This window comes from Leptopilina heterotoma, unplaced genomic scaffold (genome assembly GCF_015476425.1).
Source record: "Leptopilina heterotoma isolate Lh14 unplaced genomic scaffold, ASM1547642v1 Lhet_550, whole genome shotgun sequence".
NCBI lineage: Eukaryota > Metazoa > Arthropoda > Insecta > Hymenoptera > Figitidae > Leptopilina > Leptopilina heterotoma.
This window is the reverse complement of record NW_025111120.1, coordinates 64,797-80,534: the sequence shown is the minus strand read 5'-3', so window position 1 is coordinate 80,534 and position 15,738 is coordinate 64,797. Positions and strand designations below refer to the sequence as shown.

Genomic DNA, 15,738 nt, shown 5'->3' with positions numbered 1-15,738 from the left:
TACCTCCAGATATATTTTCAGAGTCTGTTTTCTTTGTTTCAGTTGTGCTTTTTTTGATTTGTTTCAGGATTTTTTTTAGTTTTGTTTCAGGAATTTTTTGATTTGTTTCAGGATTTTTTTTAATTTGTTTCAGAATTTTTTTTAGTTTTGTTTCAGGATTTTTTTTATTTGTTTCAGGATTTTTTTTTGATTTGTTTCAGAATTTTTTTTTTATTTGTTTCAGGATTTTTTTTTTAATTTCTTTCAGGAGTTTTTTTTAAAAAACACAAAAACATAGCGATTTTCCGTTTTGCCCCGAACACTCGAATCCACCAGGATCCAAGGAGGAAAAGCTCCTAACTACCCTCCTACCTAAACGGAAGCACGTTCTCCATTACCGTGCTTTAAAGCAAGCCATTGCCAACGGTCTGGTGTTAGTTCATATTCATCGCGTTTTGAAGTTTAAACAAGCTATGTGGCTCAAAAGTTATATCGATTTTAACACTACAAAAAGAACTAATGCCAATAATGAGTTTGAGACAAATTTATTCAAACTAATGAACAACGCGGTATACGGAAAAACAATGGAGAACGTTCGAAAACACGTTGATGTTAAACTCGTGACAAAGTGGGAGGGTAGGTATGGAGCTGAAGCTTTAATCGCAAAACCTAATTTCCACAGCAGGGCTATCTTTAACGAAAACTTGGTTGCCGTAGAACTGAAAAAAGTAGAGGTTTTGATAAACAAACCACTCTATGTTGGTAAGACAGTATTGGATGTATCAAAAACTTTAATCTATGACTTTCACTTCGATTATATGTTGCAAAAGTATGATTTTGAGAAATGTAAGCTTCTGTACACCGACACCGATAGCCTTGTTTATGAAATTAAATGTTCAAACACTTATGCCGACATGAAAGAAGATATTCACAAATTTGATACTTCAGATTATCCTCTAAACAACGTGTACAATATTCCGCAAGCCAACAAGAAAATTTTAGGTTTGATGAAAGATGAGTGCAGTGGTAAAATTGTAACAGAATTTGTTGGCTTGCGGAGCAAAATGTACAGCATCCGCGTTGAGAATCAAGATTTCATAAAAAAGGCGAAAGGTGTAAAAGCTGGAGTTGTTAAAAAAGACATTAATTTTGATGATTATGTGTATTGCCTTCAAAATGTAAAAATTCAATCTAGAACGCAGTACTCAATCAGGTCCAATCTGCACAAAGTGCAAACTTTAAAACAAACAAAAGTTGCACTCAGTCCGTATGATGACAAAAGGTTATTGTTAAAAAATAATACTGACACCCTTGCATGGGGACATTGTAAAATTGCCGAAATTATGGAAGATGATGATGAGGTATTGTAAAAAAAATTGTTGGGAGAGAGAATTTGTTATTTTAATAAATAAAACCTGTTACATATTTTATTTTATGTCTTCTTTATTCAATAAAACCTTAATCTAGTTACATTATTTTAACTTATTTTAATGTTACTTTAACTTGTTTTAACATTATTTTAACTTTACTTCAACATTACTTTAACTTTGCTTTAACGTTAATTCAACTTTATTTAAACATTAGTTTAACTATATTACATGTCAGATTTTTTAATCCAACTATTGTGAGATTTATCAAATCCAAGCCATTTCACGTAGACATCATTACCACGAGTCTTGAGAACTTTCTCTACTAGGTAAACATCTGGATGTTTGACTTTCAGCAGTTATAGAAACCACCTTCGATGGGCTGATTTTGGTAATCTAAAAGTTTGTATGTTACTGGTTTTCTCGATTTAACTTTATCCACAGTGAATATTTCCGTTGTCCAGTTGGGAGTATATCCTTTTTCAAAGATATTTTTAAACTTGCTAACCCGAACTCTATCTCCAACTTTAAATTTTGATCTTCTCAGTGGAATTTTTCGTAGTTTACGGATACGTCTCAGCAATTCTCTTGTGACTTCTACGGTAACATCTTTGGGTTTCATACCAATAGTACGATGCTTCTTATTATTGTACTTTGATATGAGCGTAGGTAAAAGATTTATCCATTTGTAACTGCCCTGTAAGCTGAATTCAGGCCACATCATATTTTTCAGAGTGCGATTAAATCTTTCAACAATTGATGCTTTCAAGTTACTGAAAGTTGAATAGAGAATAATGTTAAATTATTGCATTAAACTCTTAAATTCTGAATTGTAAAATTCTTTGCCTCTATCAGTATGCATATTTTTTGGAATTCTGCCTTGTTTTAGAATAGTTTTCATGGCTAGAGAAATATCCTTTCCATTCTTACTCTTTACAGCTACAGCCCAGGCATATTTGAAAAATATGTCTATAACTGTGAGCATGTATTTGAAACCTTTATTAGAATAAGACTAAGATATCATTTCAACCAAATCTGCTCGCCAGGTTTCGTCGATGCCACGCATTTGAACTTTTCGACGAGGATAATTTTTTCTATCCTGTCTATGCAACTCTTTAACAACAGTTAACTTTTCATCGTCCATTTTCAAGGTTTGTTAAACGTGAATCCAATTTAGCAATATATTTAGCGTTTTGAAGAGGTAATTCGTGTTGTAAATCAGTTTCAATCTGCTTAAGTTTTTCATTAATTCTTTCCTCGATAGATTATATAAGAATATTCAAGTCATCAATAGCTGATCTTGAAAAGTCTTTTGTTATCAATATCGTATTGTCCACTTGAAGTAATTTTAAAACCAATTCCAGAAGGTCCAGGTTGTCCACGACTTGCAGTAGGTCATGACAAAGGATGTCCAAACACATCAATTCTCATTTTAATACTAAGCTTTATTTGCTTGTACTCTTCTAATATATAATGCGAGCTTCACGTAGTTCTTCAATAATTGACATAATTTCATTATTGTGGCTCGGATTTCCAGCTTGCTGCGATGCTACTAGCAGACGTAATCGGTCAACTAGTTCATTGGGATCATCCCAATAAATGTAGTCTGGGTTAAATTGTTTCTTTGTAATCATAAATTGAGGTAATTTATTTCCAAGCTTCTTCTTCTTCCTCTTTATAACACCACTACCCTTTTTTGGTGTACTTTTAAAAAGTTTTGCAATGATATCAATGCATTTAGAACTCCTGTTTATGTTGACAGGTTCACTGGAACTATAATTTTTTCGGTGTGCATTTGTAGTTACAAGAATTTCTTTATAATTTTCCAAATCATCTGAACGTATTAACGCATGATTAGGTTCTTGTCTAAATAAAAGTTCAAGCAACCCAGCAGATTTTAAATATTTTTTCTTTCCAACAAGTTGAATATTGGAACCTTCTAAATCAACTGGTGTATCACCAATTATAAAAGAACCATTAGGAAGCTTACATACTCCATAAACCATGTCTAAATATTTTTTCTGTTTTTATTCAATAATTGAATAAATTTATTTGTCAAAGAACGATGATGAAAAATGGTCAAAATTTGCCCCCGAAGGGGATTGTAAAAGAAGTAAATGTTTTTATAGGTTTTGACCTGCTGAATCCGAAAATCACCCTTAGAAAGTTCTAAACCTTGGGGAAAGGGTTGAAAAACCACCCTTAACTCAGAGACAACGTTTTCAATAAACAACAGTAAAATATGATAAAATTATGTAAATAAGAAACGTTTACACTATAATTTAATAAATTAAGGTAAAACAACCGCATAATTTAAATCACGATTACGACCCTTGCAGTTTAAAAACTACCCCCTCATACATCAACACTTATGCCAAAACCCTAAAAAGTTATAAAACGTCAATATATTGATACATAACAAAGCAATAATTAATCCTACCAAAAAAAGCATGAAGGCATGGGCAAGATCGAATATCGAAAATATCGAAGAGAACTCGCAGCGCGATTAGGAAAAAAGCATTGGAGAAAGGCATACTCATAAGCAAAGTGCATGTTGCAGATGGAGCTGCGGTTGTGCAATTGTGGGCGCTAACTTTTAAAATGTTGATAGCCTTTTTTGAAATTGATAAAAAATAAATATTTATTTTTATTCATTTTTTAATTAAAAGTAATTAAGAAAATTAAATAAACAAAAAACTTTTTTTAATATTAATAACAATGAACATACATTCTAATTCAGCATCAGATAATTAAAACTAGACAAATGGTATATATTTATCAATTTATGTTTATTAAAAAAGAAATTAGAATAAATAAATTGAAATCAATATTATTGAAAATAATAAATAATTATTAATAATAGTAACAAAGAATATAATTATAATAGGGCAGGAGTTTAAATCTTATATTTAAATGTAATGAAATTAAAGTTATTAGAATTAATTCAAAATTAGGTAGCAAACTAAATTTAGAAATGGCGTAGAACAGTTAAAGATAATTCCCTATTTAATGCTTAGCGTTCGCCAGTTTCATATGCCTTACGCTTATATGTTTGTGTAAGTTTAATTGTATATCAAATTCACAAAGAAAAAAGAAAAATTGTAATTAATTAAAAATTAGGCAGGGAACTGAATTGAGAAATGGCAGAGAACGGCAAAGGAGACGGCCGCTCGCGGCCGTCGACTGCGCTAGTCCTTTAAAAATAAACAACGTTTACCACTACTGTAGAAATATCGGCCACCCCTAAATATGTTAAAAAACCACTCCTAAACAACCAAAACCAAAAAAAAACTTTAAATGTCATGGACTAAGATTCTAATGTTTTTGTTAAAGAGTTATCCCTACCAATAACAAATAAGCAACTATTGTTACATCTACCATTAACTCAACAACCCTTAATCATGGTCAGAAACTACCCCTATATCATCCTTAAAAAATTACCTCCGAAGTTACAAATTAAAAACCAAATTATTTTTCTATTTATGACACTTTAAATAAATGTTTGATATTGTGATATTCAATTTATTGCAATCAATAAGGAAAACACATAAAATATTCAAACCTTGAAGGTACAGTCTTAGGTGGTCCAATTAATAAAGATCAGAGTTTATCAGATAAAACTACTGAAGGTAAGAAACATTGTTGTCCAATCAATAAATATAAGGGTTATCAGGTCCAACCACTGAAGGTAAGATACATTGTTGTCCAATAAATGAAGATCAGGGTTATGGGATCCAACAACTAAAGGTAAGAAACATTGTTGACTAATTAAAGAAGATCAGGGTTATCAGGTCCAACCACTGATTGATTGGACAACAATGTTTCTTACCTTCAGTGGTTGGACCTGATAAACCTTATCTTCATTGATTGGTCAACAATGTTTCTTACCTTCAGTGGTTTAACCTAATAAACCTGATCTGCATTGATTAGACAACAATGTTTCTTACCTTCAGTGGTTGGACCTGATAACCCTGATCTTCATTGATTGGACAACAATGTTTCTCACTTTCAGTGGTTGGACCTGATAACCCTGATCTTCATTGATTGGTCAACAATGTTTCTTACTTTCAGTGGTTGGATCCCATAACCCTGATCTTCATTGATTGGACAACAATGTATCTTACCTTTAGTGGTTTGATCTGATAACCCTGATCTTCATTGATTGAACAATGTTTCTTATCTCCAGTGGTTGGACCTGATAACATTGACCTTCATTGAGTGGTCCACAATGTTTCTTACCTTCAGTGGTTGGACCTGAAAACACTGATCTTCATTGAGTGGTCAACAATGTTTCTTACCTTCAGTGGTTGGACCTGATAACTCTAATCTTCATTGATTGGTCAACAATGTTTCTTACCTTCAGTGGTTGGATCCCATAACCCTGATCTTCATTGATTGGACAACAATGTATCTTACCTTTAGTGGTTTGATCTGATAACCCTGATCTTCATTGATTGAACAATGTTTCTAATCTCCAGTGGTTGGACCTGATAACATTGATCTTCATTGAGTGGTCCACAATGTTTCTTACCTTCAGTGGTTGGACCTGAAAACACTGATCTTCATTGAGTGGTCAACAATGTTTCTTACCTTCAGTGGTTGGACCTGATAACTCTGATCTTCATTGATTGGACAACAATGTATCTTACCTGCAGTGGTTGGACATGATAACTCTTATAATAATTGATTTGATTGTTTAAAGTGTCATAAATAGTAAAATAATTCGGTTTTTAATTTGTAACTTCGGAGGTAATTTTTTAAGTATCATATAGGGGTAGTTTCTGATCATGATTAAGGGTTGTTGAGTTAATGGTAGATGTAACAATAGTTGCTTATTTGTTATTGGTAGGGATAACTCTTTAACAAAAACATTAGAATCTTAGTCCATGACATTTAAAGTTTTTTTTTGGTTTTGGTTGTTTAGGAGTGGTTTTTTAACATATTTAGGGGTGGCCGATATTTCTACAGTAGTGGTAAACGTTGTTTATTTTTAAAGGATTAATTATTGCTTTGTTATGTATCAATATATTGACGTTTTATAACTTTTTGGGGTTTTGGCATAAGTGATGATGTATGAGAGAGTAGTTTTTTAAACTGCAAGGTTCGTAATCGTGATTTAAATTATGCGGTTGTTATTACTGTTACCTTAATTTATTAAATTATAGTGTAAACGTTTCTTATTTACATAATTTTATCATATTTTACTGTTGTTTATTGAAAACGGTGTCTCTGAGTTAAGGGTGGTTTTTCAACCCTTTCCCTAAGGTTTAGAACTTTCTAAGGGTGATTTTCGGATTCAGCAGGTCAAAATCTATAAAAACATATACTTCTTTTACAATCCCCTTCGGGGGCAAGTTTTCACCATTTTTCAGCATCGTTCTTTCCATAATTAAGTTCTTCGTCTTTAAAGTTGTTGCTTTTATCAAGTAGAGTATCATTAAGTAGTGTTTTATCAAATTCCTCCTCCTCATCAACAGCAGTTGAGAAAGAAAAATCATTTTCCTCCTTTTTAACTTTTTCTTTTTAATATTTTTGAAATGTATGTCAGTTACTTTAATCAACTTTTCCAGAGGTGTTACTATTGGTTGAAGAGTTTCTTTTAATACTGTTTCTGCAGCCTCTTTACCCATTTTGAGTAAACGATGTTTTCGCCTAATAGCATCACTTGCTTTTGCTATTTGACGAAGTGTTTCTTGCTCTTTTCGATACATGATTTCTTTGTAACAAGATAAACTATACTAATTAAAAATTCAGTAAACTTGTAGTATTTATAGTGTAATAAAACAATCAAATCCTCTTCTATATCTTCCCTCATTAAAATTACGGTCTTTGTCAATAACAACAAAACCATATTTATCAGATTTCCAACATTCTGAACATAAATCGCGGAATTGAGTATAACTCATACCTGTATTAACATGATCTTCATATACATGTTTTAGATTCTTTTCATCTTGTCTAAATAAAACCAATAAATTAACATTATTTCGAACTAGATGTTTACGAATACGAGCATACGTTTGACATAAATAGAAACTGTTAACGTTTACATGTCTACCCATACAAAAGAAAGCTCTAACATTATCTTGCTTTTCACAAGCAATGTCATCAAAAACAAAAATTGAATTTGCTTTAGCATCTTTTGGAGATACTACTTCTTCATGTTCACTAAATAGAAAATACTGAACACCATCTACATTTTTTATTACATTTTCTAAAAATTTATATTTCGGCTGCTGTAGAGATTTAGAGTAGAGTTAAATATTTTCAAAACTTAGACCATTTGGATGTATTATTAGGGAAAGAAGAGCATTTGTTTTACCACAATTTGAGGGGCCACAGAAAACTGCTCGAATACTGTCTGAAAACAGACTACCGTGACGTTTAATCTTTTTTTCATTCGTTTCAACATCTATACTAGAGATTGGAAGTGCGACAGGTTGTTTCGTGAACTGCATCTTGACAGTAACTTCCCTAAAAGCTATAAATACCAAGCTTTTATATTCGTGTCATCAGTCTCACACCAACCTTTGTAGAGTGAAGAATGATTCTGCATAAGGATGTGAAAAAAGGTCGCTTTCAAGGAAAAGGTTTAATTAATCGTATTATCAATAGTTTACCGTTCGAGTTACATTTGCCAGGTTACCAATTCTGTGGCCCTGGTACAAAGTTGGCAAAGCGTTTGTCTCGTGGTGATCAAGGAATTAATCCGTTAGACGCTGCTTGTAAACAACACGATATTGCATATTCACAAAATCGTGAAAATATTCAAGCTAGAAACGAGGCAGATAAAGTATTAGCTAAGAAAGCTTGGGAACGTGTTAAGGCTAGTGATTCTAGTTTAGGTGAAAGAGCAGCTGCTTTAGCTATTTCTGGAACCATGAAAACTAAATCAAAATTAGGTATGGGGATGAAAAGAAGAAGAAAAAGAAAGTCATCTGTAAGAAAGAAAAAAAGGAAAACAATGTATAAGAAGAAACGGATAGCATTAAGGAAAATTGTTGAAGCTGCGCGAAAAAGCATGATTCCTAGTAATAATGCAGAAGAATCAATTCGAGAAGCTATGATTGGTGCACGAAAAGCAATAAAAAATGTTGGTGGTAAATCCAAAGTTTTATCACCTAGAATTCTTCCTGTACCTACAAAAGTAGGTGGAATATTACCGCTAGTTCCAATTTTTGCTGGACTTAGTGCTTTAGGTGCTCTTGCTGGAGGAGCTTCAGGAATAGCAAGGGCTGTTAATAAGGCTAAAACAGCTAGTGAACAGCTTTCAGAAGCTCATCGTCACAATAAAGCAATGGAAGCTATATCGCTTGGAAAAGGATTACACCTTAAACCTTATCGACAAGGACTTGGTCTCCACTTGAAACCCTACATTAAAGGAAAAGGAATTAAAAAACGAGCATCAAGAAAGAATAAGAAGCGAACAAGAAGAAAGAAAAAAAACTTGCAGTGAAGCTACTTCACCGTCCATTAACTGATTTTGATCTGATAAGATATGCTAAAGCTGTCAAAATACCTCGTTTTCGTGGTGTTTTTATGCGAAATGAACTACCTATCAGCGGTCCTCATCTATATGAATCAGGAATAATTAATCTTGATAATAAAGAAGGTTCAGGAACACATTGGGTAGCATATAAAAAATGTAATAATGACACCATGTATTTTGACAGTTTCGGCAACCTTGCTCCACTAACAGATCTAGTCAGTTATCTAGGTGATGGTAGCTTAATAAAATATAATAATGAAAGACATCAAAATTATGATACATATGTGTGTGGACACTTGTGTCTTAAATCAAATTTACCAATTAATTTTAAACCTATTGACTCGATTGGTAAATTGTTAGGATTTACATCGCAGCATCTAGCACCTCACAGAGCACATACTTCTGATTTACCTGTTGCTATTTTAAAGGTCAATTCAGTTCGAATTAAGTGTAATATTACATCTGGAGCTTACATAAATAACCAAAAAGTCCACACTATCCATTAATAAGTTCCACCAGGATATAAGATTATGGAAGTGCCTGCACACGTCATTTATCTTCCGATTGCCACAAAGACAATACATAATATACAGCTGCGAATTGCTGATGAGGACAGTGATTTAATAAATTTTAGAGGAAAAACTATAACGATTCGATTGCATATAAAGTCATTGTAATGGGAATCGTTTATAATCAAAAAGCTGTTGTTGGTGGAAACTATAAAAGTCAGCCAACATGCAAGAGTCAGATCAGTCTACAAGAATCTCACAAGGTGTTAACACCTCAGAATCGTCGCTTTCTTCAAGAACTGGGACTAAGAGTTATTCCTCAAGGAAAACGGCAACAGGACAATTAATCTATATATTTTTTGGGTGCTGTTGCAATAAAAATGGACGAACTTCTCAACATTCCAGCAGCAGTAAATTTTGATGAGTCCATAGCTCATTATGAAATTCATGCTTATCAACCATATGCATCTTCATCTTTCAATAATAGTGATGAAATTCGAATTGCAGTACAACATCAAGATTTATGCATTTTACCGAGTAAAAGTTCATTACACATTTTTGGTAGATTAGCTAAAAATGATGGAATTACTCTTACAGAAAATGTACACTTAAGCAATAATGCTGTATGTTTTTTGTTTAATGAAATTCGCGATGAATTAAATGGAATTGAAATAGATCTAACTCTTTTTAAATTCACAATATTATCCGTATGGTAATTTAAACCTAAACTTTGATCAAAATCAATACTCTCTACTTTATGAAATGTATGCTAATTTTCAATCATCCTATTATGGAAAAGATTCAAAACCTATTTTAACAAAGGACATTTTCAAAAGTAAAAAAATTGTAATTGATTGTTCAAAGCAAAAAGAATTTTTAAAACAAGCCTCAGTCGATGTAAGGTTAGAATTTGAAGCAGGAAATAACATGCCAGCTGAGACTACTGCCTATTGCTTAATAATTCATGATCGCGTCATACAATATAAACCAATCAGCGGCGTTGTAAAGAAACTGTTGTAGTGGGGATAATGTAGTGGGGAGCGGTGATCGGTATAAAAACCGATGTTTTCGAAGAGAAACTCATTTCTGTTTCAGGATGGAGTTCATCGTAGATGTTCAAGGCTTTAAAAGATCGCACAACGAATTTGTTTTCAAAGAGCTGTCAATACTTCCTCTCCAATCGGATGCTCAGACGAAGTTGATTCTACTTTGAAATCGTTTTATGAAAATTGTGAAGATTTTTTGTAAATATTATAATAAGTTTCTGAAAATAAACTATAATAATTTGAATCGAAATACTGTATCTTAATTTCAAAAACCTAACCTTCAAATGTTTTATTTCAATACTAAATAAATTTTTTTTTAAAAACCCTAATAATTTAAAATAATCTTATTTTACTTAAAATCAGTTATTAAAGGTAAGAAAATTACTTTGAAAACATATAATTGCTAACAAAATTATATTTATTTTATCTTTTTTAAAAATACAATTCGCTTATTCATATTTTGAAACATTTTTTTTCTTTCATTTTAATAATTTAAATTCAATGTTGTTATATGTTCCTCCAAGATATTGTAGTTGCAAGTTTTTAGTTGATGCCGACTCCTGCATCAGTTTAAAGCTGTTGGACCCTTCTTCATCAAAATGTTTTGCAAATCAAGCTCTAAGATGATCCTAGGTCCGTATTTCGTTTGAACTTTCTTCATTTTGGTCACAACGTATCGGCCATTAGAAGCTAACTCTGACAGCGGCTTCATTGGTATGAAACCGTCCAATCGTCCAACTGCGTTGACTTTTTCCAAATCCATAACTGCTTAGTAGTTGAATGAAATCCTGAAACAAAAATAAAGAAGAAAAACTGAAATACAGTAGAAAAAATCTGGAACAGAAAGAAAAATATATCCTGGAACAAAAGAGAAAAAAAAGAAACAGAAAAAAAACCTGTAACAGAAAGTAAAAATAATCCTGAAACAAAACAAGAAAACATAACCTGAAACAAAAGAGAAAAAAGAAACAGAAAAAAAACTGGAACAGAAAGTAAAAATAATCCTGAAACAAAAAGAGAAAAATATAACCTGAAACAAAAGAGAAAAAAGAAACAGAAAAAAAACCTGGAACAGAAAGTAAAAATAATCCTGAAACAAAAAGAGAAAAAATATAACCTGAAACAAAAGAGAAAAAAGAAACAGAAAAAAACCTGGAACAGAAAGTAAAAATAATCCTGAAACAAAAAGAGAAAAATATAACCTAAAACAAAAAGAGAAAAAAGAAACAGAAAAAAACCTGGAACAGAAAGTAAAAATAATCCTGAAACAAAACAAGAAAACATAACCTGAAACAAAAGAGAAAAAAGGAACAGAAAAACCTGGAACAAAAACATGAAAATAATCTTGTGATAGAAACCTGAAACAGAATGAGAAAATTATACCTGCAAAGAGAGAGAAAGGAAGCACGAAGAAGATGCTCTTTATGTGAACTGCTGAAACAGAAATGAAACGATCTTCGTTGAACACTACACTGAAAAACTGTTGGTAGAGCAGTTCCGCTATTGACTGTTGTGCAGCGCTACTTAACTTTAAACTCACAGCTCTATCAAAATTAGGCAAGTTGTTCTCCTAAACTTGACTACCAATGGCGTTGGCGAGCGGCTGCTTGGCAAAAAGGGCAGCAGCTCCATCAAAAAGGAGAGTTGCTCGCCCAAAAAGGAGAGTAACTCGCCCAAAAATAAAGTGAGCTGTGCGTTTCTTTTTAACGCAGCAGTTCACCGCATTGGGCGAACAGCTCTACCAACAGTTCTTCAGTGTATTTTATATAATAGCACCCCTTACACATATTCCCCCCACTCTCCAATCCCATTATACTGCGCACACGCATCTGTAAAATATAAGTGGAATATATTGAAATGTTCCAACATTTAAAAAAAATGTTGGAAGCGTTTCCTAATAAAAAAAGAAGATGTTAAATTGTTTTTAGTTTCTGTTACAGGATTTTCTGTTTCTTTTTATGTTTCTGGATTATTTAAAACGAAATGGAAAAACCTGGAACAGAAAGTAAAAATAATTCTGAAACAAAACAATAAATCATAACCTAAAACAAAAGAGAAAAAAGAAACAAAAAAAACCTGGAACAGAAAGTAAAAATAATAGTGAAACAAAACAAGAAAACATAACCTGAAACAAAAGAGAAAAAAGAAACAGAAAAAAAACCTGGAACAGAAAGTAAAAATAATCCTGAAACAAACATATTGCTCACCTCTTCTTCACTAATGAAAATGTCCAACACGTCATTCATATCTTCATCTTCACACTCGTTTTCATTGTAGAGAAAGACATCGTTGTGTACATTATTATCTTCACTTTCGATTTCATTGATGAAAAAGACATCATCATATTCGTTATCATCTTCGAAAGTATATACATGCGTTTCAGGTTCACTATCTTGATCTTGATCTTGGACATCGGATTTATTATTTTGTTCAACATAACCATTACCATCGTCATCACTGCTGATGATAATGGTTGATCCTTGGCTATCATAATCATCGGCATTAGAAACTTCACTTTCTGACTCATCATCCTCTTCATATGAGTTATAGTAATACTCATCATAAATACAATGTCCAGATTAATGTCACCTACTAGATCATTCTTCCTCGATGATCGGTTGATGATGTTCCATTTTTCAATTTATTTAGATCTGAAACTAGTTAAAACACTTCTAAAGAAATTAAAGTTTCACAAAATCTTGAAGTAAGAAATGCTAAAACTGAAAACTTACATTTGTATGTCTGCAGTCTACTGCTGCTGAAATGAGAATGACTAGAGAAATGATTTTCTCGGTTCACGCAACACTAAGAGTTGTCGTTCCCCACTATGCCTCTCTCAAGCGATATGAGCACCTTGCTGCGTTGAAAAAAGTAACTAATTTGTAAAGACGTCAATTTCAAAATTAGAATTAAAATTCGTTAAATTTATGAATTATTATACAAATTGAAAAATAAAATAATTAATTTTAAGTAAATAAGATTTTATGAATGTCTTAAAATACATTGTGTTTATTATAGTTGTGTAAATATAAAATCGACAAGCACCAATCTTAAAAAAAAATTTCTTTCATGCGTTATTAAAACAAAATAAAATACATTTCCAATTTTTAGACAAAATTAAAGAGAAAAATAAGTTTACAAAATTTTTAGGAATGATATTTAAAAAATGCAAAAAAAATTAAATGAATACAAAGTGAATGCAAGTAAATACAAAAATAGGTTTTCAAAATTTTTTTTTTAAAGCGATAGACGAACAAAAAGAATTATTTTCTTACAAAACTTACAAACTAAAAATACAAAACAAAAAATAGGTTTACAAAAATTTAAAAGCAATAGACGAACAAAAAAGAATTATTTTGATGCAGAAACTTACAAACTAAAATACAAAAATAGAAATAAATTCACAAAATTTTTAGAAATGATATTTAAAAAAATACAAGTAAATACAAAAATAGGTTTTCAAATTTTTTTTTAAGCGAAAGACGAACAAAAAGAATTATTTTCTTACAAGACTTACAAACTAAAAATACAAAACAAAAAATAGGTTTACAAAATTTAAAAGAAATAGACGAACAAAAAAAAGAATTATTTTGATGCAGAAACTTACAAACTAAAATACAAAAATAGAAATAAATTCACAAAATTTTTAGAAATGAAATGAAATTAAACATTTAAAACAAAACAAAATTTACATTCAATTTTTTTTTAGAAACGATTTTAATGAAATATGAATTATTTGCTTAAAAACAATTTGAATGTAAAACAAATTATATTTGCTTAGATTTTTTTTAGAAATTAAACATTATTAAAACAAATTATATTTGCTTAGATTTTTTTAGAAATTAAACATTATTAAAACAAAAACAATGCATTTGAACCATTTTAGGATACATTTTATGATGTGCATGAGGATGATGATGTGCATGATTCTGAATCTGAGGAATCTGAGGAATCTGTTAATGTTTTATACTTGCGTTTGCGAGGAGGTAAATAAGTCGGTAAATCAGGTCTTGGGGATGAAGGAGTCAGGCTTGGAGTTGGATGTATGGGTGAAATGGTTTCAAAAAGTGGAGAAGTCGGTGATAAAGAATCTGAATGAACTGTAGATTGACTTGATGTTGATGTAAGCGGAGAAAGAGGTTGGATAAGACTTGTTGGAGTTAGTGGTATTTTTTTGTTTTCTGTAATTTTGAATGGCGCTGTTTTTAGGTTATTGAATTGTTGGCAAAGTGTTTTTGGTGTAAGTATGTATGTGTTCTCTTGAGGAATATCCCACCTTGTCGGGCGTCTTCTTTTCCATTTTGATGATGATGATAACCCTGGCTCACTCGGATCATATTTTTCTTGAGATCTTTTCATTTTTAAATTGGTCAAAATTTTGTTGATCCTTTCGTTTAGAGTTAAAGAATTCTCTGTGCCATCCTGTTTCAATTCTTTTTCAATGCCATCCTGTTTCAATTCTTTTTCAGTGCCATCCTGTTTCAATTCTTTTTCAGTGTCATCCTGTTTCAATTCTTTTTCAGTGTCATCCTGTTTCAATTCTTTTTCTGTGTCACCCTGTTTCAATTCTTTTTCAGTGTCATCCTGTTTCAATTCTTTTTCTGGAGGCTGAAAATTATTATTATATTCATAAGAATTTTTTTAATTAAGTAACAATTTGAAAAAACAAGTTGTAAACAGATTGTAAATAATTATTTTGCCTTCAATTTTTCACTTGACTGTGAAAATAATCAACAAAAGCATGAAATTATTAATTGTTCTTAATATATGTAAAATTAGAAATATTATCTTATCACCTATTATTAAACTATTTAAATAATTTACAAAATCTGAATTAATATGTTATTTATTTATTTATTTATTCACTTGTCTCAATACAATACAGTATATACAAGCGGTGTTTCGCTAAGAGATTTAAACATTAATTTCCCTATTATCATTTCTTTCATTCAATATTTTCAACAGCAATTTTACAAATTTAAATATTTCGGACTGTTTTGGCGTAGATAACATAGCTAGCCAAAAGTCCCAGATATCAGTGCAATTTTTAACTTGAGGGGACAATTGCTCCCACATATGCTTACATGCTGGACAAACAGTTAAAATGTGATGCAGATTTTCTTTCTCAAGATTACAAAGAGTACATTTACGATCCTTATCCAAGACATGCTTCCGTCCATCAACAACAATTCTACATACATGCGAATTTAACAGCCGTATCTGGGCAATCACTCTCCTAAAACGCAATGGACATTTAAGCAATAAATATTTCTGAGTGCCATTCACCAATTGGAGGTTGGGATATATTAATAAGCTCTTCGAGAGAAGAAAACGCTCCTTGTCCGCTG

General features: G+C 31.5%; 1 protein-coding gene across 1 annotated transcript; it reads left to right on the top strand.

Annotated features, from left to right (window-relative positions):
- The first annotated feature begins 452 nt into the window (after positions 1-452).
- LOC122508718 lies at positions 453-1,349 on the top strand. Its single transcript, XM_043622233.1, has one exon. It carries the CDS (start codon positions 453-455, stop codon positions 1,347-1,349), a length of 897 nt encoding a protein of 298 aa, XP_043478168.1.
- Positions 1,350-15,738: the final 14,389 nt, after the last annotated feature.

Excerpts from the sequence above, each read along its gene's own strand:
- LOC122508718 (XM_043622233.1), top strand. The coding sequence starts at position 453 with ATGTGGCTCAAAAGTTATATCGATTTTAACACTACAAAAAGAACTAAT.